A 25,281-nucleotide genomic window follows, 5' to 3' on the forward strand; every position below is an offset into this window, starting at 1 on the left:
CAATCACAGAGAGCCACAGAGTTTCTATGAAAACCATAAAAGAATTTCATATTTCTTGTAAACACAGGGCCAACACAGCTGAAAATCCTGCATAAACCATAGCTACATGGGTTCCAGAATCACATACAAATTTGAATTTAAAACTTCGCTAACTTTCTAATAGGAAGTTTTGGGCATTGATTGGGAAGGTGTGGGAACCTGAGTTTTACAGTGGTGACATCTGGTTGAACACAACTAAATCTGAACCTCAAGAGCCTCCTCTGTTCCTACTTTTCCACACTGGCTACCAACTCATTCTCCACTCGCCTTTCCAGTAAAATGCATCAAAAGAGTGATCTAGGGAATTCCCACTGTGGCTTAGCGGGTTAAGACTAGGAATCATGAGGTTGCAGATTCGATCCCTGGCTTTGCTCAGTGAATTCAGGATCCAGCGTTGCCACAAGCTGCGGTGGAGGTTGCAGATGTGGCTCGGGTCCTGAGTTTTGGTGGCTGTGGTGTAGACTGGCAGCCACAGCTCTGATGCAGCGCTTAGCCTGGGAACTTCCATATGCCGCAGGTATTGCCCTAAAAAAAAAACAAAAGTGACCTGAACCCACCATCTCTGAATCTTTGCCGTGGATTGTGTTGTCAGTGTCACTCTTTCAGGCTTTCCCCACCGCCTCTCCTTATCCAGTGGTCGGGTTTCAGCACGCGTCTTAGCTGGTTGATAGAAGCGGTCAGCTGTTTACTCCCTCTTTGTTAATAACCTTTCCTTTTACTCCCAGGAGCCACCTTCGTGGGGTTTCTTCCTTCCTCCCTGGTTTCTCCTCATCGGTCTCCACTGTGATGAGTTCTGCCACTTGTCCCAGGCTTCTGAGTTTTGAACCTTTCCAGATTGCTTTTTTTTTTTTTCCTTTCTTTCCCTCTTTAAAGGAGTTCCCATCGTGGCTCAGCAGAAGCGTACTCAATTAGCATCCATGAGGACACAGGTTCGATCCCTGGCCTCACTCCAGTGGCTTGAGGATCCGGCGTTGCCGTGAGCTGGTGGAGGTCGCAGAGGCGGCTTGGATCTGGCAAGGCTGTGGCTGTGGTGTAGGCTGGTAGCTGTGGCTCCTGATTCGACCCCTAGCCTGAGAACCTCCATGTGCTGTGGGTGTGGCCCTAAAAAGACAGAAAAAAAAAAAAAGAATACACTCTGGAGTTCCTGCTGTGGCACAGTGATATTGGGGGTGTTTCTGCAGCACTGGGACACAGGTTCAATCCCCGGCCCGGCACAGTGGGTTGAGCTGCAGAATAGTTTGTAACTGTGGCTCACATCCCATTCCTGGCCGAGGAACTCCATATGCCGCAGGATGGCCAAAAATACATTAAGAAAAAAGATATATATATGTATATATTCTGGAGTTCCCGCCATGGAACAGCAGGTTAAAATCTGGTGTTGCCTCTGAGGCAGCTTAGATTCCATCCCTGGCCCGGTACAGTGGGTTAAGGATCTGTGGCATAGGTCTCAGTTGCGGTTCAGGTTCGATCCCTGGGCCAGGAACTTCCGTATGTCACAGGCAGAGCTGAAAAAGAAAAATAAGTAAAATATAAACTCATCCTTTCAGTGGCCTCATTTAATCTCATGGCTTTAATGGCTATCTCTATGTCAATGGTTTCCACATTAGTTTTCCTTTAAATTTATTTTATTCAAGTATAGTTGATTTACAATATTGTGTTAATTTCTGCCATATAGCGAAGGATCCAGTTTTACATACACATATATAAACTGTACTTATATATATATAATGTATATATATATATTCTTTTATTTTTATTTTATTTTATTTTTTTGTCTTTTCTAGGGCTGCACCCATGGCATATGGAGGTTCCCAGGCTAGGGGTAGAATTGGAGCTGCAGCTGCCAGCCTATGCCACAACCACAGCAGTGCAGGATCCAAGCCGTGTCTGCGACCTACACCACAGCTCATGGCAACACCGGATCCTTGACCCACTGAGTGAGGCCAGGGATTGAACCCTCAACCTCATGATTCCTAGTCAGGTTCGTTAACCCCTGAGCCACAACGGGAACTCCCCGTACATTCTTTTAAATATTCTTTTCCATGATGGTTTTTCATAGGATATTGAATATAGTTCCCTGTGCTGGGTGGTCAGGCCTTGTGGTTTATCCCTTCTGTATATAATAGTTGGCATCTGCTCTTGCGAACACCCAACTCATCCTTCCCTCCCCCCTCCCCCCGCTTGGCAGCCCCAAGTCTGTTCTCTTTGTCGGTGGCTCAGTTTCATAAATAAGTTCATTTGTGTCAAATTTTATTTTATTTTTTTGGCCACACCCATGGCACGTGGACATTCCAGGGCCAGGGACTGAATCTGAGCCACGGCTGCCACCGCTGCCGCAGCAGTGACAACGTCAGATCCTTCACGTGCTATGCTGTAGTGGGAACTCCGTTTGTGTCCTGTTTTCGATTTCACAAAGAAGCGGTCTCATACAGTATTCATCTTTCTCTTACTGACTTCCTTCACTTCGTATGATCATTTCCAGGTCCATCCATGTTACTGCAAATGGCATTTGTTGGTTCTTTTTTGTGGCCAAGTAGCAGTCCATTTATATATGGACGGTTTACATATTTGTATGTCCAGGCCATACCTGCTTCCTTTACTCAACGGTCAACTGCCTACACCGTAGTTCCTTATCCGTGTCTAAAAGCTATCTCAGGAGTTCCTGTTGTGCTTCAGTGGTAATGAACCTGACTAGTATCCTTGAGGTTGCGGGTTCGATCCCTGGCCTTGCTCAGCGGGTTAGGGATCCAGTGTTGCCGTGAGCTGTGATGTGGGTCACAGACACAGCTCGGCTCCCACATTGCTGTGGCTGTGGTGGAGGCTGGCAGCTGCAGCTCTCATTCAGCCCTTAGCCTAGGAACTTCCATATGCTAAAAAGCAATAACGAACTAACTAAATGAATGAACAAAAAAATAAACTATATCTCAAACTTAACGTTCACATGCCAGTTCTGAGCTTGCTTGACATCTGATCTATTTCTTGGCCTTTTCCATTATCTGCCCTGGATCCCACGGACCCTTACAGGATCCGTTCCCCAGCTGTCCACATCGCCAGCTCCCATTGGCTTCAACCCATAGGAGGCACTGGCAGGAGAGAGAATGCTGACACGGGGTCTCCTCCCCTCCGTCTCTGCTCTGGGATGCTTCTCTGGAAGTGGCTGCAGCTCTTCCTAGACAGACCTGCTTGGTTTCTGCTTCCATAGGGAGACCTCAGTCCCTGGGTCCTGACGTCACTTCCTCCGTTTGTCCCTCTAGCCAGGGGTGGTCTTGGCTTTCTGCCACTGCGAATGCCCAGTTTCCCTCCCCATCCCCCTTTGGCTCTCAGGTCTTCTATCATCCATCAACCCAATCCCCTACCTCAAATTCTATTTCCAGTGTGCAAAGTAGTTGCTATTTTTCAGTCGAGTTTTTTTTTTAATTATTATTATTATTATTTTTTTAGAGCCACTTGTGCAGCATATGGAGGTTCCCAGGCTAGGGGTCTGCCAGAGCTGCAGCTGCCGGCCTCCACCACAGGTGCAGCAATGCGGGCTTCAAGCTGCATCTGGGACCTACACCAGAGCTCACGGCAATGCCAGATCCTTAACCCACCGAGGGATGCCAGGGATCGAACCTGCAGCGTCATGGATACTAGTTGGGTTCCTTCCTGCTCAGCCACAAGGGGAATTGCTGCAGGTAAGTCTTGATTGCTATGGTTCTTGGTGCAAAGAGTGGCCTCAGGAAACAGATCCCCAAGCTGGGCTTCTGGGCTTAGGATGTTCATGTGTTTGAATGAAATATCTTCACAGGAAAACGGGATTACAGTTACCCCTAGAACACACTGTCTTGGTGTTTCCATCATGGTGCAGTGGAAACAAATCTGACTAGGAGCCATGAAGTTGCGGGTTCGATCCCTGGCCCCGCTCAGTGGGTTAGGGATCCAGCATTGCCACGAGCTGTGGCATAGGTCACAGATGTGGCTCAGATCTGGCTTTACTGTGGCTGTGGCGTAGGCCGGCAGCTGTCTCTCCGATGGGACCCCTAGCCTGGGAACCTCCATATGCTGTGAATATGGCCCTAAAATGCAAAAAAAAAAAGAAAGAAAAAAAAATAGACTATCTCTAGGAGGACTGTACAGTGTACTGTAACACTGGTTCTTTTGCCCAGTATCTTCATGGAAATAATTTAGCCTCTCTCGACCGATTTCTTCCTCTGTATCTTGGTCAGTTCAGGCTGCTATTAACAAACTACTGTGGCCTGGGTAGCTTAAGCGATTTATTTCTCACTGTTCTGCAGGATGGGAAGTTCCAGGTTGAAGTCCTGGCAGATTTAGTGTCTGGTCAAAAGCCTGTTTCCTTGGTTTTTAGGTGGCTGCCTTCTTGCCGTGTCCTCCTCTTAAAAGGGCTTAGTACGTTTCCTGGTGTGGCTCAGCAGGATAAGAACCCATCTCGTCTGTGAGGCTGGGGGTTCGATCCCTGGCCTTGCTCAGTGGGTTAAGGAGCTAGTGTGGGCAGAGCAGCGTGGGTCACAGATGCAGCTCAGATCTGGTGTGGCTGTGGCTATGGTAGAGGCCGGCAGCTGCAGCTCTGATTCAGCCCCTTGCCTGGGAATTCCCTTATGCCCCAGGTGCAGCCCTAAAAATAATAAATAGTAAATAAATATAAAGGGCACTAGTCCCATTATGAGGTCCCACCCTCATGACCTCATCTGATTACCTCCTAACGGCCCCATTACCACATTGGGAATCAGGGCATCAATGTAAGAATTTTGAGGAGTTCCCAGTGTGGCTCAGGGGTAATGAACCTGACTAGTATCCAAGAGGATGCAGGTTTGATCCCTAGCCTCACTCAGTGAGTTAAGGATCTGGCATTGTACTGAGCTGTTGCAGCTTGGATCTGGCATGTCTATGGCTAAAGCTATGGCTGGCACCTGTAGCTGTGATTCAACCCCTAGCCCGGGAACCTCCATATTCCACGGGTGCGGCTCTAAAAAGCAAAAAAAAAAAAAAGAATTTTGAGGGACACTAGCACTCTGTAAAATGAGAATAATGTTTCATTCTCAGAGGGGTTTTAGATTCCTCTAGTTCCCATTATCTTGTGGGTACAAATGAAGCCACATTAATACGTCTCATCACTGGAGTTTCCTGATCACTCACCAGGTTGGGGATCTGGCATCATCAGTGTTGTGTCTCTGGTTACAGCTATGGTGCGTGTTTGATCCTGGCCTGGGAACTTCCACAGGAGGTGGGTGTGGCCGAAAAAAGTTAAAAAAAAAATTTCATATTTGCTAGCTTCAACTCTATAAATTCATTGGAGAGAGGTGACATCTTTATAGCTTCTAAACCATGAATATGGTATAACTCCACTTTGGTTAAGGTCTTTAACGTCTCTCAGTAATGTTTTACAGTTTGCTATAGAGATAATGGCATATCTTAGATTTCTAGACATTTTTAAGTTCTATGCTACTCAGAAATAGCACCTTTTTTTTTTTTTTTTGGTCTTTTTTCTTTTCCGGGCCACACCCGTAGCATATGGAGGTTCCCAGGCTAGGGGTTGAATCGGAGCCGTAGCTGCCGGCCTATGCCACAGCCACAGCCACACCACATCCAAGCTGTGTTTGCGACCTGCACCCACAGCTCATGGCAACACCGGATCCTTAACCCACTGAGCAAGGCCAGGGATCGAACCTGCATCCTCATGGATGCTAGTCAGATTCGTTTCCACTGTGCCACGACAGGAACTCCAGAGCTGTATACTTTTAACTTGTGAACTTTTCTGTTTATATTATACTTCATCTAGAAGAAAATAGTATTAGTGTAATGGTTTAAAATATGTCCAGGAGTGGAGTTCCTGTCGTGGCGCAGTGGTTAATGAATCTGACTAAGAACCATGAGGTTGTGGGTTCGATCCCTGGCCTTGCTCAGTGGGTTAAGGATCTGGCATGGCCGTGAGCTGTGGTGTAGGTTCCAGACACGGCTTGGATCCTGTGTTGCTGTGGCTCTGGCGTAGGCCGGTGGCTACAGCCCCGATTGGACCCCTAGCCTGGGAACCTCCATATGCTGCGGGAGCAGCCCTAGAAAAGGCAAAAAGACAAAAAAAAAAAATATATATATATGTCTGCAAATTCTTTGACACATCCTATGAGTATGATGCAGACTTAATGGCTCGATTCTAGTGACTATGCAGAGGGAAAGTGACGGTGTGCCTCTTCAAAGACTAGGTCCCTAAAGGCACCCTAGCTTCCTGCTAGTCCTCAGACTGCTTGTCGTGGGGGCTGTTAGCTGCTAAGACACACTGGGGCCTTCGACCAAAAGCCAGATGAGTGTGCCCTCTTGAAAGCGTACCAACCATCCTGCCCCAGTCAAGCCTTCAGAGGACCACAGCCCCAGCTGACATCCTGCCTGCAAAGCCATAAAGCCCCTGATCCAGTGTGCCTGATTCTCACTCCCAGATTCCTGATTCTCCCAAATTGTGTGAGATAATAGGTTTATTGCCATGAGCAGCCAAGGTTTTCGGAGGGGATGGTGATGTTTGCACAGCAGTTGATATCACTGTCTAGTGAAAGTCAGCGTAAGACCCCAGCTCTACCATAGAACCTTACTGCTGCCCCCTACCTCCTTTTCAACGACTTGGCATCTCTCTGGAACCATAGGATCAGGTCATAGTGAGCACAGAGGCTGGCGCTTTCTGTGTGTGCAATGCTGTCTTTTTTTGGCTCTTTAGGGCCGCACCTGTGGCACATGGAGGGTCCCAGGCTAGGGGTCTAATCGGAGCTACAGCTGCCGGCCTATGCCACAGTCACAGCAACACCAGATCTGAGCCACATCTGCTCCCAGCCACACTGGATCCTTAGCCCACTGAGCAAGGCCAGGGATCGAACCCTCAACCTCATGGTTCCTTAGCCGGATTTGTTTGTTTTCGCTGCGCCACGATAAGAACTCGTGTGTGTGTGTGCAATTTACTAGCCCTCTTTTGGTGCCAAAAAGGAGACAGAATTCATGCCAGCATGAGGGGCCGTTTATTGCTCAGGGGTTGGGCCCCCACATTTTGGGGGGGCTGCCCCCCCACTTCCTCCCCCCATTGTCCCCATGGACCCCTCAAGTGGCAGGTAGCTGAGCTGATCGTGGAGGGAGCACATCTTCAAGTGGAGATAGTCCAGAATAGCCACCTTCTCCCTGCAGTGAGACAGTGGGGAGTGAGGGCTGGTGAGGCCAGACACCACAGGGCTGGTGTGGAAGGTGGGGGTGACTCAGGCCCTTGCCCCAAGACCTCACCCTCCTCCCATGCCCTCAGCCTGCTCCCTCACTCCGGCTTCATCTTGTCCGTCAGCAGCAGGTTCTTGGCCCGCAAGGCTTCGTCTTGGGCCAGCCGAAGGGTGGAGCTCAGGGCCTCTGCCCTGACGTGTTTGGCTAAGGCCTGGCGCTCCAGCTCCTGGGGAGGGGAGTGTAGATGCGGCTGGGCTTGCTGGACTGGGCTGGGGGTGGAGGGGGATCTGGATCGCGGAGGGCAAGGGGCAGGGTTCCCACGGGGCCCACATTCCTCCCCCAGAATATCCCATCATGCCTTAAGACTGAGCCCAGCATCCCACAATGCACTGGGCTTCCAAATTCCATTGGGCACTAGACTCCTGTCTGTCCCACCCTCTGTCCCCTGTTGCCCGTGTTTGTCCCTGTCAGCACTAAAATCGGCATCTATCACCTTGTCCCCTCATGCCCACGATCCATCGTGCATTTGATGTCTGGACCCCAGTATTCCATCATGTGGTGACCACCTACATCCCATAATTTACAAGCCCCCACATCTCCTTATGTGTCATTAGGCTGGCCTCTCTGTCATAACGATAGTCTTCTGTGTTCTAGCTCCCTTGAATCCACAATGCACCAGGCTCCATTCCTATCATGTCTTGGTCCTGTGACACTGCCACACGAGCATCCCTTACTGCCTCGTCTGTCTGTCTCACTGCAACTTCATCCTACTTCAGATCTCTAGGTTTCAGAATGTACAGAGACCTCAAGTTCCATCAGCTGTTGGGCTTGAGTCTATGATTCAGTGTCTCATGAGGCGCTGTGGTTCCGTTTCCCACAATGCATTAGCTTACTGTGAGCTGGGCTCCTTGTCGGACCTCAGTGGTCCCATATAATGCAGTGCCTCCCAAGGTCCGTCAGGCTTGTATTCCGTGAAGCTATAGACTGGCATCTGCCTCCCGTGTCCCACAATGCACCAGATCCAATGTCCCATCATGCGTTGGGCGCAAGTCTATCACCCGGGATAATGATGGACCTGTGACTCACTGATCACCACACTGCCTGCCCCTCCCTGTCCCGAAGTATTAGAGCCAGATGTTCCCCCAACACCTGCTGCCTACAGCTCACCCTTCCCATCCTGCAGGATCATTGCGCCTGGGGCTCCCCTCCCCCTGCCCTGACTGAAAAGTAGACCCTGGTGGCCCATGATCCCTGGTACCAGAATCTTCTTGTGTAGCCTCTGGCAGCTGGGACAGGCAGGAGCCAGGCCCCTCTGCTTCACCTCATCCACTAGCGGGGTCAGTGCTCGTTCCAGCAGCTGCTGCAAGGACTCCGTGGACAACTGCTGCCCCTGGCTGGGGGATGGGTAGTCACCAGGTTAAAGAGGCCTAGTACTGACTCCATTCCCAGGATGCCCCACGTGCACCTGCCCAGCCTCCACTCAGGTCCCGTGTCCTCTGTGCACCCAGGCAACCTTCCCACCATGCACTAGGGCCGACCTACAGTGCATCGGGTATGCTTTGGTTTCCATGCGTGTGGAATTCCCACAGTGCCCGGGGATTCCCACTCCCAGTGGGCACCCGATGGCCCTCAGTTCATCAAAGTCTCACATTTTCCCACAATGCACTAGTTAAAACTGACTGCATCTGGTATTGGAAGGGCCCCCTTCCTAATGCGGATCAAGCACAGTAGCCACTGGCTCTCCAAACGCCCCTTTGACCTCACTTCCCTGAGATGCACTGCGAAACTCAGCCAGTACCACTTCCCAACCTTCCCACAATGCACTAGAAATCCAGGGTGCTTGAGAGGTATCAACTATCACGTCTTTCTTGCGTTCCCCTAGACACTGACTGCACCTCGTGGGGGACGGGGAAAGAACTGGGACTCCCATAACGAGGACTAGCCCCTGCGACAGTACTTGGGGATGCCCCGTCTCCCACAATGAATCCCACCCTCGTCCCACCGTTAGCTAAAGTCTCTTCTCCTTCGATGCGTTGTCCTCAGTATGATTCAGAAGGCACCTGGAGCCAGGCGCTGTCCCCTTACCTGGCACAGCGGGCACAGGGGCCTTGGGGGCCCCGATCCAGGTTCATAGAGAGGTCAGACCCTCTTCGAGAGCTCTGGAATTGCCGCCCAAGCTCCTCCAGAATCGGTTTCACTGGGCCCAGCCCCTCCAGTTCGCTCCTTAGTGAAGCCACAGACACTGCTGACCGTTCCACCCTGAGGCATGGGAGCAAGCAGTCAGCGAGGTCGCCTCTCCAACACTATACAGGTACCTCCCGATTTTTGAAAGTTCACTGCTACACTTTTATAAAAGACTTACATTAAAACCGAGGATTTGAGGATTTTTGCTTTTATGAAAAAAGGCTCAAAGTATTCGTTTTGCAGCAAGCTGTTTCAGAAGAAGGACGCAAAGCAGCGACAAGGACACTGGGAGCTACACTCAGTATCCCAGCATCAAGCCACCATAGCTTTGCAGTCAGTATCCCAGCATTTGCTGTCTATGAGCGTCTGTGCTGTAACTCGATTTATTTATTTAATCTTTTTAGGGCCGCATCCGCAGCATATGCATATGCGAGGGGGTCCAATCGGAGCTGCAGCTGCCGGCCTATGCTACAGCCACAGGGAAGGAGATCTGAGCTGCGACCTACACCACAGCTCACCTAGACGCGGGATCCACTGAGCGAGGCCAGGGATCAAACCCGCATCCTCATAGATCCTAGTTGGGTTGGTTAACGCTGAACCAGGACGGGAACTCCTGCTTTACTTTTTTTTTTGGGGGGGGTGTCTTTTCTAGAGCCTCACCCACGGCATATGGAGGTTCTCAGGCTAGGGGTCGAATTAGAGCTGTAGCTGCCACTAGAACTACAGCGAGCCACGTCTGCCATGAGTGGCTCACGGCAACGCCAGATCCTTAACCCGCAGAGCGAGGGCAGGGATCGAACCTGCAACCTGATGGTTCCTAGTCGGGTTGTTAACCACTGCTCCAGGAAGCGAACTCCCTGTTTTACTTTTGAATGGCGGGGAAACCTGTAGTCCCAGCAATGGCACCACCCGAGATTAGTCCTGCACCTCCCTCCTCTCCACTCAGTTTGCAATATCCCACCCCGCCTTGCCCCTTTCTTGCTCTGATTGCTCCCTCCTTTTGTGGTTTAATATCCGTAATGCCCCCCCTTCTCTAATTAGTTTCCCCTGTTTCTACTTCGCCTTGCCCTTTGTCCTTTTAAGGAATGGCACGCACATCTTTTCGAAGTGGCTCCGCCCCTCAGTCCTTAGTAGGTATGACATGCCCCACCCTACTCTTTAATTGGAGCGTCCGCTTGTCGGCACACCCACCTGATTGGCTCCAGATGATTGGCCCACCCCTTTCCCTCAAGGAACCGCCCCCCCACGTTCCCCACACTGTGCGCTTGCCCAGGCCCTTACAAGGTGCACAGCTCGTCCGCCCGGCCCCGCAGCTCTTGCAGACCCCGTGAGGTCTGCGCCTGTTCGCGCTGCGCCCGCTCCCACTGGCCCAGGAATCCGTCGAGCCTGCCGCCCAGGCCCCCGAGCAGCCGTAGGGCCTCCTGCACAGCCCCCTCCTCCTGATGCCACCGGGCGGTCAGCAAGGACACCTCCCTCCTGGAGGGCAGAGGTAAGGAACGGGTCAGGGCTAGGTTTGGACAGTCCCCCATCGACACCGGCCTGCCAAGACCACGCGGGGTAGGAAGATAGGGTTACCGAGTCCGGCCCCACTTAGTCCCAGAATTCTCCTGTCATGTCCTTTTCTTGGAATCCTCTCTTGTACTCCAGAACCCAGCCTCTATCCTCTTATCAAGCATCCTGGCCTTCCCTCGGCCGACCTGCCTCCCAGCCCCACATCAGCTTCTCCAGACACCTTCTCAAGATACCGCTCACCCCAGCCCTATTCCTCTGAGTTCTGAGCCTCCAAAGACCTGCCACCTCCCAAAACCCGCCCACCTCCCTGCCTTCCGGCCCTCTGCTCAAAACTCAGTTCTTCAAATTCCTGCCCTTCTGGGTCACTGCCGCCAAAACACTCCCTACGAGGCCCCTCAGGGCTTCACCTCCTGGGCCCTTGCCTGGAAGCCACTCACCTCAGCTCCTCAAGGCCGGTTGAGACCTTCTGCAACTCCTGCTCACTCAGGATGGGGCCCTTCCCTGCCCGGGGCCCCATCCCCCAGCCACCTGGAGCCAGGCCTCGTGGTCTCTGGGATTCGTCGGGACTCCCTGGCAGGCTGGAGCAGCCTGGAGGCTGGGTGGCAGGGCCCAGGCCATGCCGGGAGAGGCCAGCCTCCAGCTTTTGCTCCAGCTCCAGCTCCTGCAGCTCGGCCTCCTGCCTCCTTGGCGTCTCATCCTGCAGCTGCTGCTGGAGGTAGCGCAGCTTCTCCTGGGCCAGGAGGAGGGTAGGGTTACCAAATCTGGCCCCTTGCCTCCCACAATCACCAGTTCCACCCCTAATTCCGCCCAATGAGTTCCTGAGATGAGAAAGTAAATGGATGTAGGATGGGATATTGGGAAGTCCCACTGGAAGTCTAAATGGACTCCTGCTTGCTGTTACCAGGGAAGGATGTCCCACTGGAAGCCTAGCTGGTGTCCATTTCGCTTTAACCTTGAATGCCTACCTCCACGGCTCCATCCAACCCTCCACCCCTACTTCAGTCCCCCAAGGTGGCAAATTCCAGTCTCTCCTGTATAGAAAGAACAACTGAAGCTTTTCCAACATTTTGTTGGTAAATGAGTGGGCAGGACGGGCATCCCCACTCCAAGTCCGACCTGAAACGCTCGCCCTGGGACTTGAATAAGACTGTTGATGGAAAAGGAGGACCACGGACGTGAAGGGGCAGTGTGGTTGTGGTGGTGGCGGCAGGGCGGGAAGTCCCACCTGAAGTCTACCTCAAGGACCTCAGGTGTCTGATCCCCTTCCCCAAATCCTTGGGCCGCTCCCCCTTACCTCCAGCAGGGCAGAGTTCTGCTTCAGGACGTTGGTTTTTATTTCAGCATCTTCCACCGACCGGGTCACCTTCCGGCAGTTCTCCTGGGTCAGGACACCAGGGTGGGGGCCCTGCCTTCCCATTCCAGTTCCGCCTCCCAGCCCTTACCCTCGCTATTTTCCCATCCCAGTCCTGCATCCAAGACAAACCCAACCCCTCCATCCAAGACACAAGACAGCCCAACCCCACATCCAAGACACACCCAACCCCCCCATCCAAGACACCCCAATCCCGCATCCAAGACACGCCCCCCTTCTGCAAGGTCTGCTTTCTGCTTATGGGTCTGCCCTGTCCCGGCTGGGTTGCCTCGGCTAAAGACCTGGTTCTTCCTCAGACGTTGCCCAGGCTCCCTTTCCCCTCCCCTCTCCCCCTTTCCTGTCCCCCACTCATTCTTCCCTTCTGCCTCTCAGCCTCTTCCTACCTGGGCTCCCTTCTCCCCACCCCGCCCCTGCCCTGCAGCCGCTCACCTTGAGTTGACTGCAGTACCCTTCCAGCGCCTCCGCTTCCTGCCGCCTTCGCTCTAGATTCTCACTCAGCACAGAACACTCACTCTGGAGCACGGAAGGGAGGAGGGTTAGGCAGAGCCTCAAGGAGACAGCCCAGGGGTGGGGAGAGGCAGGGAGGTCCTTGGCCCTTCTGCGCCTCGGTCTCCCCAACTGGGCGACGGGTGCGCTGAGCTGGAGGATGGCCCTGCGGGAAGAGCAAGTGTTTGCAGGGCGGGCTGGTCCGAGTACCTGTAGCGACTGCACGTGCTGGTTAACGCGGGTGGTCTTCTCTTTCAAGCTGGTGATGGAGTCTTTGGCGCGGACCAATCCACTGTTGACCCCACTCTGAGGAAGAAGGGGAGATCGGTGGGTGCGTGGGGGCACAGCCCAGCCCCAAGCCAAAGTCCAGAAGCGGCTTTACACCTTGATTTCTGCCCCGAAATAGCTGTGGACTTGGGGGCCAGGGCTGTGCCTCTTGGCCTCTTCGGATTCCTGCTCCATAAAGCCGGGGAGCGGATTTGTGTTCTGCTTAGGGGGTGGGAAGAAAAATAAGTAGGATCCAGAAGGGAGCAGGGGTAGAGAGACGAGCTGAGCTCTGGGAGGGGATGGTCTTCACCTGAAATAAATGCCTTTCGAGTCCACACATGGAAATCAGGTAAATTGTTAAAAACACATGCTTAGGAGTTCCCGTCGTGGCACAGTGGTTAACGAATCCGACTAGGAACCATGAGGTTGCGGGTTCGATCCCTGCCCTAGCTCAGTGGGTTAACGATCCAGCGTTGCTGTGAACTGTGGTGTAGGTTGCAGATGGCTCGGATCCCGAGTTGCTCTGGCTGTGGTGTAGGACGGCAGCTACAGGTCGGATTTGACCCCTAGCCTGGGAACCTCCATATGCCACGGGAGCAGCCCAAAGAAATAGCAAAAACAAACAAACAAACAAAAGAAAGCACATGCTCTGTCTGTCTCTCCAGGCAGTGGTGAATTCTAAAGATAACCCACCTTCCAGATACAAGCTCGCCCTGGGCACCAAGCCAAGCATCTCCATGTTTTCCCTTTAAGCCTCACAACACCATGTCTGTGGAGGTTGTTTGGACCATGTTGCAAGTGAGACAGATGAGGCTCAGAGAGGGGACGTCCCTTGTACTGTCCTAGACACATGTACCTGAAGTGGCCTTGTCAGAATTTACACTTGGAGCGTTGGTTTTAAACCATGACACCATATGGCTTCTGCTCATCGCTGCCTTATATCACCGTGAAATGCTTTGTGATTCCTGTCAAACTGGCTCAGGAGGGCTGCAGGTGACAGAATCCACTCTCCCATCTTCCACACATGTAGGAGACCTAGCCTGGTACATGACGGCCCAGCCAAAGACTACATTTCCCAGGCACCCTTGCAGCCAGGGTGGCCATGTGACTCAGTTTTGTCTAATGGAATGTGAGGAGAAATAATGTAGGAGATTTCCAAGCCATGCCTTTAATAAAGGAAAGGAGGGAAAACATCTCCCTTTTTCTCCCTACAAAGTTGGTAGCTGGAGTTCCCGTCGTGGCTCGGTGGTTAACGAATCCGACTAGGAACCATGAGGTTGCGGGTTCCATCCCTGGCCTTGCTCAGTGGGTTAAGGATCTGGTGTTGCCGTGAGCTGTAGTGTAGGTTGCAGACGAGGCTCGGATCCCGCGTGGCTGTGGCTGTGGCTGTGGTGGTGCAGCTCCGATTGGACCCCTAGCCTGGGAACCTCCATGTGCTGCAGGAAGCAGCCCTAGAAGAGGCAAAAAGACAAAAAAAAAAAGTTGATAGTTAAAGCAAGATCAGCCGTCTTGGGCCATTAGATGGAAGACAGAAGGCGTTCCCATTGTGGCTCAACAGGGTAAGAACCTGACATAGTGTCCGTGAGGATGCAGGTTTGATCCCTGGCCTTGCTCAGTGGGTTAAAGGTCTGGTGTTGCCACAAGCTGTGGTGTAGTTTACAGATGCAGCTTGGATCTTCCATTGTTGTGGCTGTGGTCTTGGCCAGCAGCTACAGCTCCAGTTCGACCCCTAGCCTGGGAACTTCCATATGCCACAGGTGCAGCCCTAAAAACAACAACAACAAAAAAAGGGAGTTCCCGTCAATGGCACAGTGGAAATGAATCTGACTAGGATGGATGAGGATGCAGGTTCGATCCCTGGCCTCGTTAAGTGGGTTGAGGATCCAGGGTTGCCATGAGCTGTGGTGTAGGTCGCAGACACAGCTTAGATCTGGCATTGCTGTGGCTCTAGTGTAGGCCAGCAGCTACAGTTCCGATTTGACCCCTGGCCTGGGAATCTCCATGTGCCACAGGTGTGGCCCTAAAAAGCAAAGCAAAACAAAACAAAACAAAAGATGGAAGGCAGAAGATAAAGGAAGACTGGATCCTTGAAGCTCCTGTTGTGTCGCAGGAGGGGTCATTGGTGTCTTGGAAGTGCTGGAACTAGGTCCGATCCCCAGCCTGGCACAGAAGATTAAAAATCTGGCATTGCCACTGTTGTGGCATAGGTTACAGCTGTGGCTCGGATCTGACCCCCGGCCCAGGAGCTCCATATGCCATGGGGTGGCCAAAAATGATTGAAAAAAAAAATTAGACCGGATCTTCAACACCATAGAGCCACCATACTCAACTCCAACCACTTACGAATACTTTTATATAGGAGAGAAAGAACATTTTCCATCTTGTTTAAACTATGCAATTTTGTGTCTTTTTGATATAGCAGCCAGACTTGTGTCTTAAGAGCTGAACACTGGAGCCTGTAACCCATCTATGTTTGAAGAGCAGACCTGCTGTACTTGAGACATTTATGTGGGCAATAAACTATCCTGCTTAAACCAGATACTTTGATTTCTTTCACAGCCACTGAACAAATACACAAAGAGAAAAGAGAAAACAAATTTCCTCCATTGTGAGCTGGGCACAACATCACTCACGTTTCTTGCGTGACTGCTCTGGAGAACAAGTGCAATGGGAAATATTGTATTAAGGTGACATCAGAAAAGTGGAATTGGGAACCCCCAAATCCAACCTCTCCATTAAAAAAAAAACAATGAAAACTGGCCAAAATGAGAGTCAAGTCCTTGAGAAGGATTATTACAGTCAGAAATATATATGCACCTAATAGAGCTTCAAAAGGCATGAAGCAAAAATGGACAGACTAGAAGGGAGGAATTGACAATTTGATAGTAATGGTTGGAGACTTCAATACCTCACTTTCAAGAATGGATAGAACAAGAGTGCCCGTCATGGCACAGTGGAAACAAATCTGACTAGGAACCATGAGGTCTCGGGCCTTCCTCAGCGGGTTAAGGATCCAGCATTGCTGTGAGCTGTGGTGTAGGTCGCAGATGCAGTTCAGATCTGACATGGCTGTGGCTGTGGTATAGGCTGGCAACTGTAGCTCCAATTGGACCCTTAGCCTGGGAACCTCCATATACTACGGTATGGCCCTAAAAAACAAACAAAAAGTAGATAGAACAACTAGGGAGCAGATGAGAAAGGAGACAGAGGACTCCTTTCAACAGTATAAGCCAACCAGACCTAATAGACATCTATAGAATTACCCCACCTAGTGGTAGAATACATATTTGTTTCAAGTCTACGTGAAACATTGTCCATATGGTCCAGGATAGACCATAACATAAGTCACAAAACAAGTCTCAAATTGAAAAGGATTGCGATCATACAAAGTATGTTCTCTGAGCTTGATGACCTCAGAAGAATGAAAATAGGAATAAATAGCAGAAAGAAATTCAGGGACCTCACAAACATGTGGAAATTAAACAGCGAGTTCCTGTCATGGCTCAGCAGAGATGAATCTGACTAGTATCCATGAAGATGCAGGTACGATCCCTGGCCTTGCTTGGTGGGTCGGGGATCCAGTGTTGCTGTGAGCTGTGGTGTAGACTGCAGATGAGGCTTGGATCCCACAGTTGCTGTGGCTGTGGTGTAGGCCGGCAGCTGTAGCTCCAGTTGGACCCCTAGCCTGGGAACTTCATATGCCACGGGTGTGGCCCTAAAAAGCAAAAGAAAAAAAAAGAAAGAAAAACAGGAGTTCTCATCGTGGCTCAGCAGTTAATGAACCAGACTAGCATCCATGAGGATGTGGGTTTGATCCCTGGCCTCACACAGTGGGTTAAGGATCTGCGTTGCTGTGAGCCATGGTGTAGCTTGAAGATGTGGCTTGGATCTGGCGTGGCAGTGGCTGTGGAATAGGCCGGCGGCTACAGCTCCAATTGGACTCCTGGCCTGGGAACCTCCATATGCCATGGGTGTGGCCCTAAAAAAACAAAAACCAAAAAAAAAAAGAAAAGAAAAGAAAAGAAAGAAACAGCACACTCATAGGAGTTCCTGCTGTGGTACAGTGGAATCAGCAGTGTCTCTGGAGTGCTGGGATGCAGGTTCAATCTCTGACCCGGCACAGTGGGTTAAGGATCTGATAGGTTGCAACTGTGGCTTGGATCTGATCCAGGAGAGTAGCCAAATAAAAACACTACACACTCATAAAGAGCAAATGACTGGAAGAAGAAATCACAAGAGAAATCATATTTTGGAATGAAGGCAAATGAAAACAGAACATACCAAAACCCATGGGAAGTTTTCATGGCTAGTGGTATAGAACCCAACTAGTATCCATGAAGACATGGACTCGATTCCTGGCCTCACTCAGTGGGTTAAGGACCTGGCATTGCTGTGAGCTGTGGTGTAGGTCACAGACGTGGCTTGGATCCTGCCTGCTGTGGCTGTGGAATAGGCCAGCACCAGCTACAGCTCTGATTCGATCCCTAGCCTTGGAATTCCATATGCCATGAGTGGGGCCCTAAAAAGACCCCCCCCCAAAAAAAAAAAAACTCAGCAAACTTATGGGATGCAGCAAGGCAGTATTTTGAGGGGAATTTAGAGCTGTAAACACCTCTATCAAGGATGAGGTCAAAATCAGTAACCTGACACTCCACCTTAGGAAACTACAAAAAGAAGAGCTAACTAAATCCAAAGCTAGAAGAAGGAAGGAAATAATAAAGATGAGAGCAGAGGGAAAATGAAATAGCAAACAGAAAAACAGTAGATGAAATTCAGCAAAACCAGAAGTTGGTTTTTTTTTTTAAAGTCAACAAAATGAACAAATCTTTAGCTAGACTGACCACAAAAAAGAGGAAGAAGACTCAAATTACTAAAATCAGGAAGGAAAGAGGGGACATTACTACCAACCCTACAGAAGGAGAAAGGCTCCTAAGGGAACACATTCAACAATTGTATGTCATCAAATTTGATAACCTAGATGAAATGGAAGAATTCCTAGCAAAATACAAACTACCAAAACTCAAGAAGAACCAGAACATCTGAATAGACCTATAGCAAGTAATGAGATTGAGTTAATAATTTTAAAACTTCCAACCAAAAATGGGAGTTCTCATTGTGGCACAGTGGAAATGAATCCAACTAGGAATCATGAGGTTTCAGGTTCGGTCCCTGGCCTCGCTCAGTGGGTTAAGGATCCGGCATTACCATGAGCTGTGGTGTAGGTCTCAGATGCGACTCGGATCTGATGTGGCTGTGGCTGTGGCGTAGGCCAGCAGCTGTAGCTCTGATTCAACCCCTAGTCTGGGAACCTCCATATGCTGTTGGTGCAGCCCTAAAAAGACCAAAAAAACAAAATGAAACAAAAACCCCAAAACTTCCAATGAAAAATGCCCAGATGGCTTCACTGGTTAATTCTACCAATCATTTAAAAAATAGTTACTGGAGTTCCTGTCATGGCTCAGCAGAAATGAATCTGGCTGGTATCCATGAGGTTGCGGGTTCGATCCCTGGCCTCACTCATGGGGTAAGGGTATAGGTTGCAGACCCACTTGGATCTGGCGTTGCTGTGGCTGTGGCGTAGGCTGGTGGCTATAGGTCCGATTCAAACCCAGCCTGCAAGCTTCCATATGCCGTGGGTGTGGCCCTAAAAAAAGACAAAAACGAAAAATTGCTGTCCATTAATCTCAAACACTTCACCAGATAAAGAGGAGGGAACTAGCTTATTCTATGAGGCCAATGTTGCCCTGATACTAAAACCAAAGGCATCACAAGATCATAAAACTACACGCCAACGTTCCTTCTGAAAACAGCCACAAACAAATTAAACAAAACACTAGCAAACCAAGTCCAGCAGCATTTAAAAGGATTATACACCACGCCAAGTGGGATTTATCTCAGGATGTAAGATTGGTTGAACATAAAAACTAACCCATGTAATGTACGATATTAATAGAATATGGGGGGGGGGCAGGATCATGCGAATGGACAGAAAAAGCATCAGACAAAATCTATCACCTTTTTATGATAAAAACACTCAACAAATTAGAAATAGGAAATTAGGAATTTCCTCATCCTGGTGAAAGGCATCTACAAAAAAAAAAATTAGTTAAAAACCAGCACCCCAGGAGTTCCCGTGGTGGCTCAGCAGTTAACGAACCCGACTAGCATCCATGAGGACGCAGGTTCAATCCCCTGGCCTTGCTCAGTGGGTTAAGGATCTGGCGTTGTCGTGAGCTGTGGTGTAGCTTGCAGACTCGGCTTGGATCCCCTGTGGCTGTGGCTGTGGTGTAGACCGGCGGCTACAGCTGTGATTCGACCCCTAGCCTGGGAACCTCCATATTTCATGGGTGCAGCCCTAAAAAAGCAAAACCAAACAAATAAACAAAAAACCAATGCCCCAAAAGAATGTATGTATATATGTATGATGGGGTCACTTTGCTGTACAGTAGAAATTCTCAGAACACTGCAAATCAACTATAATGGAAAAAAATCATTAAGAGAATATTTTTTAAAAAAACAATGCCCCCCACCAAAAAACCATGGCGATTTAAAAAAAAAAAAGTCCATAATTTTTTTGATGCTCTTTTCAAATGTGGAGCCTTATTCCCTTCACCTGAGAAAGGGCTGGACTCAGTGACTCATACCTAGTAAATAGAATAAGGCAGGAGTGATGGCCGGGGAGTTCCCATCGTGGCGCAGTGGAAACGAATCCAACTAGGAACCATGAGGTTGCGGGTTCCATCCCTTCCCTTGCTCAGTGGGTTGAGGATCTGGCATTGCCATGAACTGTGGTGTAGGTTGCAGACACGGCTCGGATCTGGCGTTGCTGCGGCTGTGGTGTAGGCCGGCGGCTACAGCTCTAATTGGACCCCTAGCCTGGAACCTCCACATGCTGCAGGTGCAGCCCTAAAAAGCAACAACAACAACAAAAAGACGTGATGGTCTGTGACTTAAACTAGTTCATAAAAAGAACTCTGGCTTCCTTCTTGGTCTCTCTGGAGGATGACAGCTGCCATGTCCTAAGCAGCTACTTCAGGAGAGGCCTATGTGGCAAAGAACTGAGGCCTCCAACCAGGAGCCACGGGAGTGCACCATGTTGGAAACAACATGCAGCCCCAGTCTAGCCTTCAGATGACTGCGGCCCCTGCCACGATCTTGACTGTAACCTAATGAGACCCCCTAAGCCAGAACTGCTGCAGGTTTTTGTTTGTTTTGCTTTTTTTTTTTTTAGGGCCACAGCTGAGGCATGTGAAAGTTCCCTGGCTAGGAGTGGAGTCAGAGCTCCAGGTTCTGGCCTACACCACAGCCACAGCAACTCTGGATCCCAGCCTCATCTGCGACCTACACCACCGCTCACAGTGGGAATGCCAGGTTTGTTGTTTTAAGGTTGGGAATCATTTGTTTCACAGCAATAGCTAACCAATACACAAAGCGATCTTTTTAAGCTGAAGACCTAGAACGTCTTGGGTTTCCTGTGCACAGCTGTTCTGGAAAACTAGGGGAGGAGGTCGCAGGGTCAGCTCAGTCTCCCACTTCCTAGCCGTGTGACCACAGGAGGCGACGTCACCTCTGTAAGCCTCCATTCCTCTGCTTATAAAATAAGAGAGACAAATAGCTCCCACAGGGCTGCTGTTGGGAGGGATGCAGGCTGGTCTAGAAAGGCCCTGGGTCAATATTTAGAAAAAGAAAGGGGCAGCTAGAGTCACTGGAGGGGAGTCTTAGCTCCACTGAGAGCAGATCTGAGGGATGGCAAAGGCAGAGCCTCTGTGTCTTGGCTGAAAAGTGATGAGGGGGAGTCAGACCTGGGGACACATTCTTCCCTGGCCACCACACGCCATGCGACTGGGCAATCCAGTTCCTCCCTCCAGGCCTGCCTCTTCCTCCCTTCTCTTCCTTCTCCTTCCTCCCTCCCTCTCTCCCTCCTTTCCCCAAGGCCAGGGTTTGAATCCGAGCCGCAGCTACAACCTACACCACAGCTATGGCAACACCGGATCCTCTAACCCACTGTGCCGGGTAGGGGATTGAACCCACACCTCTGCATCGACCCAAGCTGCTTCAGTCTGATCCCTAACCCACTGTGCCACAGCGGGAACTCCTCTGTTTCCTTTCTTATCGACTGGGAGTGTTGATACCTTGCTCAGAGGGCCATGAGGAAGGGTCAAGGCGATATGAGCAGTACGCCAGGGGCAGGGATTAGCGTCAGCATCTTTAATGATGACAGAGCAGGACCTACCAGGAATGGGCTCAGCACCAAGACCCCCCCTCCCCCGCCCCGCCCAGCAGCTGCAGGGAAATCTGCAAACAGCAGGATGCATCCCAAGCTGGGCTCCAAAGTCCACCCTGGCCAGCTCTGCAGGGAGGCACTAACCTTCCCCCCAAGGGGTACCACCTCCTTGGCTGCATCCTTTGGCCTATAAAGGTGTCAGAGCTTAAGACCCGCAGCCAGAGCTATCTGCTTTCCCCTCCTTTGGCTGACCCTCCATCCAGCGCAGGACCTGTCACTCTCTAACCCAGGGTCTCCACCCTCGCGCTCCACTTCCCTGTCTCACTTCTCTCTGGGGTCCGTTCCTTCCCTCTCTGGGTGTCTGTCCCCCTCCTCTGTCCCTGGTTTTCTGTCTCCCCGTCTCTGAGTCCTGGCCCTCCTCTCTCTGGGACCCTGTGCTCCTTTCCCTCTGCATTTCCGCCCCCTCCTCTCTCCTGCAAGAGCTCTGGAGCCGAGTGCTAGCCCGCGTGCTTGCTGTCCACCGCCTGGCTGTTCCCGCACGTACCCTAAGGTGCTGGCTGTCAGCACTTTTCCCACTTCACAGAGAAGGCATCTGAAGCCCCATGGAGGCCGATGCTCCCCGGCAGCCCCACAGTGAGCTCACAGCTGCATCTGACCTTGATCGTGGCCCCCCCAGGGCTCTTTCTCAGGCATCACAATCCACTGGGGGATGTGACTCAGAAATAGCTCCGGTGGGAGGCGGACCTCTGCAAAGCCTGAGCGCCGCTCAGCCGAGAGGGCAAGGAGATGCTTTCGGGGCCATCCATCCCACCCGGACTCTCTCTGTCCACTCCCTTCTCTCCACCTGGTCCTCCTACCCTGGACCCCCGCCCCGCCTCCTCTCCAGCCTGCCTGACTCCAGTCCTTCTCCTCCAAACATCTCCCACCCGGGTTCAGAGGCAGCTCTTAGGGAAGGAGAGCATCACACGCACTAAGCTTCTTCTGGTCCCGGCCCTGCTGCTTACAAGCTCTCTGACCACGCAGGGGCCACTCCACCTCTCTCTACCTCATTTTTATTTTTTTCTTTGTGGTGGTGATGCTTCTCTTTCCCTTGCAGAACTTCTAAGGGAGGAAAACGAGACACTCCCCACCCCCGCCCCACCAAAGGGATGTGGCATGGTGCCCGGCACATGGTAGGTGCTCATTAAATGGGAATGAAGCGCAAATGCCTGACTCACTCCTCTTCTCTGCCCAGGAACCCTCAATGGCTCCCCGTTGCCTTGGAGAATCCCCATGCTTCCCAGCCTCTGTGTCCTGTGCCCCTGCCACCGCCACCGGCCTTATCTCTCCTCCATGCCCCAATCTAGCCACAAAAACCTTTTCTCCAGGCTCTTTTTTTTTCTTTTTGCCTTTTCTAGGGCCACTTCCCATGGCATATGGAGGTTCCCAAGCTAGGGGTCTAATCGGAGCTGCAGCTGCCAGCCTACACCACAGCCACAGCAACGCAAGATCTGAGCTGCATCTGCAACCTACACCACAGCTCACGGCAACGCCAGATCCTTCACCCACTGAGCGAGGCCAGGGATGGAACCCATAACCTCATGGTTCCTAGTCGGATTCGTTAACCACTGTGCCATAATGGGAACTCCTTTCCAGGCTCTTTTTAACCTCTATCCTTTTGCATACGCCGTTCCAGCTAGGTGGAACACTCTTCCCTGTATTCCTTATCTTCAAGATCCAGCTTGTTGGTTGACTCTTCTAGAAAGCCTTCCTTGATCATGGCCGGCTTGGGCCAAGGCCTTCCTCTTTAGGGCCCCTGCGGTGACCTCTGCTGCCCCCATCAATGCAGGGTGGCCCCCAGCCCTGACTCCCAAGCCTGGCTCCACTACTTAGAAGCCGTGTGACTTTGGGTATGCTCCGTAACCTTCTCGGGCCTCACTTTCTTCATCTGTGAAATGGGGATAATACAATGACAACACGGACTCTGCCTGTGGCTGACTAGTCAACATTTTAGATGAATGAACTGCGTTTCATGGTCATGACAACCTCATGGGGTGGGTACAGTCAGAGCCAGAACTCTGTCTTGGGTACTGTTGTTAAGTCCTATTCCTAGGCCAGTGCCTGGCACATAGTAGGAAATATTTGTTGAAAGAATGCACGCATCTCCATTTCACAGATGAGGAAACTGAGGCTCCCAGCATATGCTCGTGAATCTTATTGTATCATCATGACCAGGGTTATATTTAGTGTTTAAGTCTCAGGGTCCATGTCGAGGCCAGTTCAGGGCCTGGGCCAGGAAAGGCCTGGCCAGGGGATGGAGGTGGGTGGGAGAGGTAAAGGACCAAGGTGTAGCATTCTATGCTGTGGTCAGGAATGGCTTAAATTCCCCTCGATCTTGCTCACCTCCCAGTTTGGCCTCACCTTCTGAGGTGGTTGCCTCAGAGAACTCCTATGCATCCGTCAAAGCCCAGCTCCAACCCCGCCTCCGCCAAGAAGCCTTCCCTGATACCCCGAGCCTGGTGGGAGGTGCCCTTTTCTGGGATCTTCAGGGTCCCCTCCATTATGGAAGCTATCACCCCAGGTTGTCACTCTCACCAACTGGGAGCTCCCCTGGGGACTTGGTCTGAATCCTATCCGTGACCCCAGCCTCCTCTAGGACATTTGGAAATGACTGAATGCACTAAAGGCCAACTCCTGGGCAGCAGCATCTTTCACTCCAGATGGAACAGCTTCGTGGCTGACTGTTGGGAGGAGAGGGCCTGGAAGAACCTTCTGATTCCAAATCAAGGCGCCTCCCCCCACATCCTCCCCCCCCCATCTTCCCAGCCCAGCCAGGGGCCCCTCACCAGTATTTCCGTGATGTCTGGGTCATCTGGAGCCCAGGGCGGGGTGGGGGAGGCAGGGGGCACGGGCAGTGCCAGCAGGCCGCTGTCTTCCGTGATTGAGTCTGTCCCCGAAGAGTCGGTGGGCTCCATGGCGGCCAGGTTGAGCAGAGACACATTGGTGCAGGCGGAGGACCGTCTGAGGTTCAGGCACCAGTGCATTGGCTCATGGGACATCCGAGGCTCCACCCTGGGGAGAAGCGCCATCGGGGAGGGTCAAGGTGCATCCCAGGCCCTCCAGCCTCACCGCCTCTTCTAACTGCCACTTTTCTTCACTCCCGGGGCCTGTGTCATTCTTCCACTTCCAGCCCCGCCCCCACCCCTGATGTTTTCTCCTCCATCCCTCGTCCATAGTTCCTTCTTCCTCTCCACCTCCGGCCACTGCCCTCTTGCCTGCCCGCCCCTTGCCTGCAGCACCCACGGGGGGACTCTTGCTCTGCTGGAAGCAGCGCAGGGCGCTAGGACCGTCCCCGACAGGGTGCGACAAACCCACCCGAGGAAGGACACGGCCTTCTTTTTCTTCGTGATCCCCTTGACGGGGCTGGCCACCCCCCCAGGAGCCTCGGGGACCAGCTGGGAGCGGCTCTCGACCCCCGCAGGGGGGTCCCCGGCCTCATGGATCTCCTTGGACTGCCAGATCGTCTTCACCACCACGCTCGCCATGGAGTGTGGGGGGCCCGGCTCCCAGGGGCTCCTCCCTCTGAGACCCTCCACCTACTCTGATCCCTGACCCCTTAAGGGGCCCTGGCCCCACAAGCCTGCCTCATAAAGGACCCAACCATCGGGCCCAGGGGCGGGGGGGTGGGGGGGGGCGCCGGGCTGGGGAAAGGGGACCCACTTTGCCGGGGTGGGGGTAGGTGGGTGGGGTTCGCTCAGTGAACTCTTGGCCAGGATTCTAGTTCCACCTCTGTCGCACCGCTTTAGAACCGCAATGGAATCCATTCATTCTAGTCCGGAACTTGCAATGGACGGGACCACGAGTCCTTGAATCGGGCCCACACTCGCCTTCCCTGAAAGGAACAGTGAGGTCACCCCGCACCCCCCCCCCCACCCCCGACTCCAGACGCGATTCTTCCTGTAAGGCCTTGAACTTGTCACTTTCCCAGGATCTGGCAGAATGGATGCCAGCCCTGGAGGATCTTAGATGGGGGGGG

The 25,281-nt window shown here is 51.8% G+C and overlaps 1 protein-coding gene across 1 annotated transcript; it reads right to left on the bottom strand.

The window, feature by feature from the left end:
- Window positions 1–7,018: 7,018 nt before the first annotated feature.
- Window positions 7,019–24,848, bottom strand: TSKS (testis specific serine kinase substrate). Its single transcript, XM_047791641.1, has 11 exons — window positions 24,621–24,848; window positions 24,092–24,317; window positions 12,986–13,081; window positions 12,719–12,802; window positions 12,212–12,295; window positions 11,355–11,647; window positions 10,687–10,881; window positions 9,307–9,480; window positions 8,480–8,615; window positions 7,323–7,490; window positions 7,019–7,191 (listed from the first exon to the last, which is right to left on the bottom strand). The coding sequence occupies exons 1-11, from the start codon at window positions 24,788–24,790 to the stop codon at window positions 7,114–7,116; spliced, it is 1,704 nt and encodes a 567-aa protein (XP_047647597.1). The 5' UTR covers window positions 24,791–24,848; the 3' UTR covers window positions 7,019–7,113.
- Window positions 24,849–25,281: the final 433 nt, after the last annotated feature.

This window comes from Phacochoerus africanus, chromosome 8 (assembly GCF_016906955.1).
Source record: "Phacochoerus africanus isolate WHEZ1 chromosome 8, ROS_Pafr_v1, whole genome shotgun sequence".
NCBI lineage: Eukaryota > Metazoa > Chordata > Mammalia > Artiodactyla > Suidae > Phacochoerus > Phacochoerus africanus.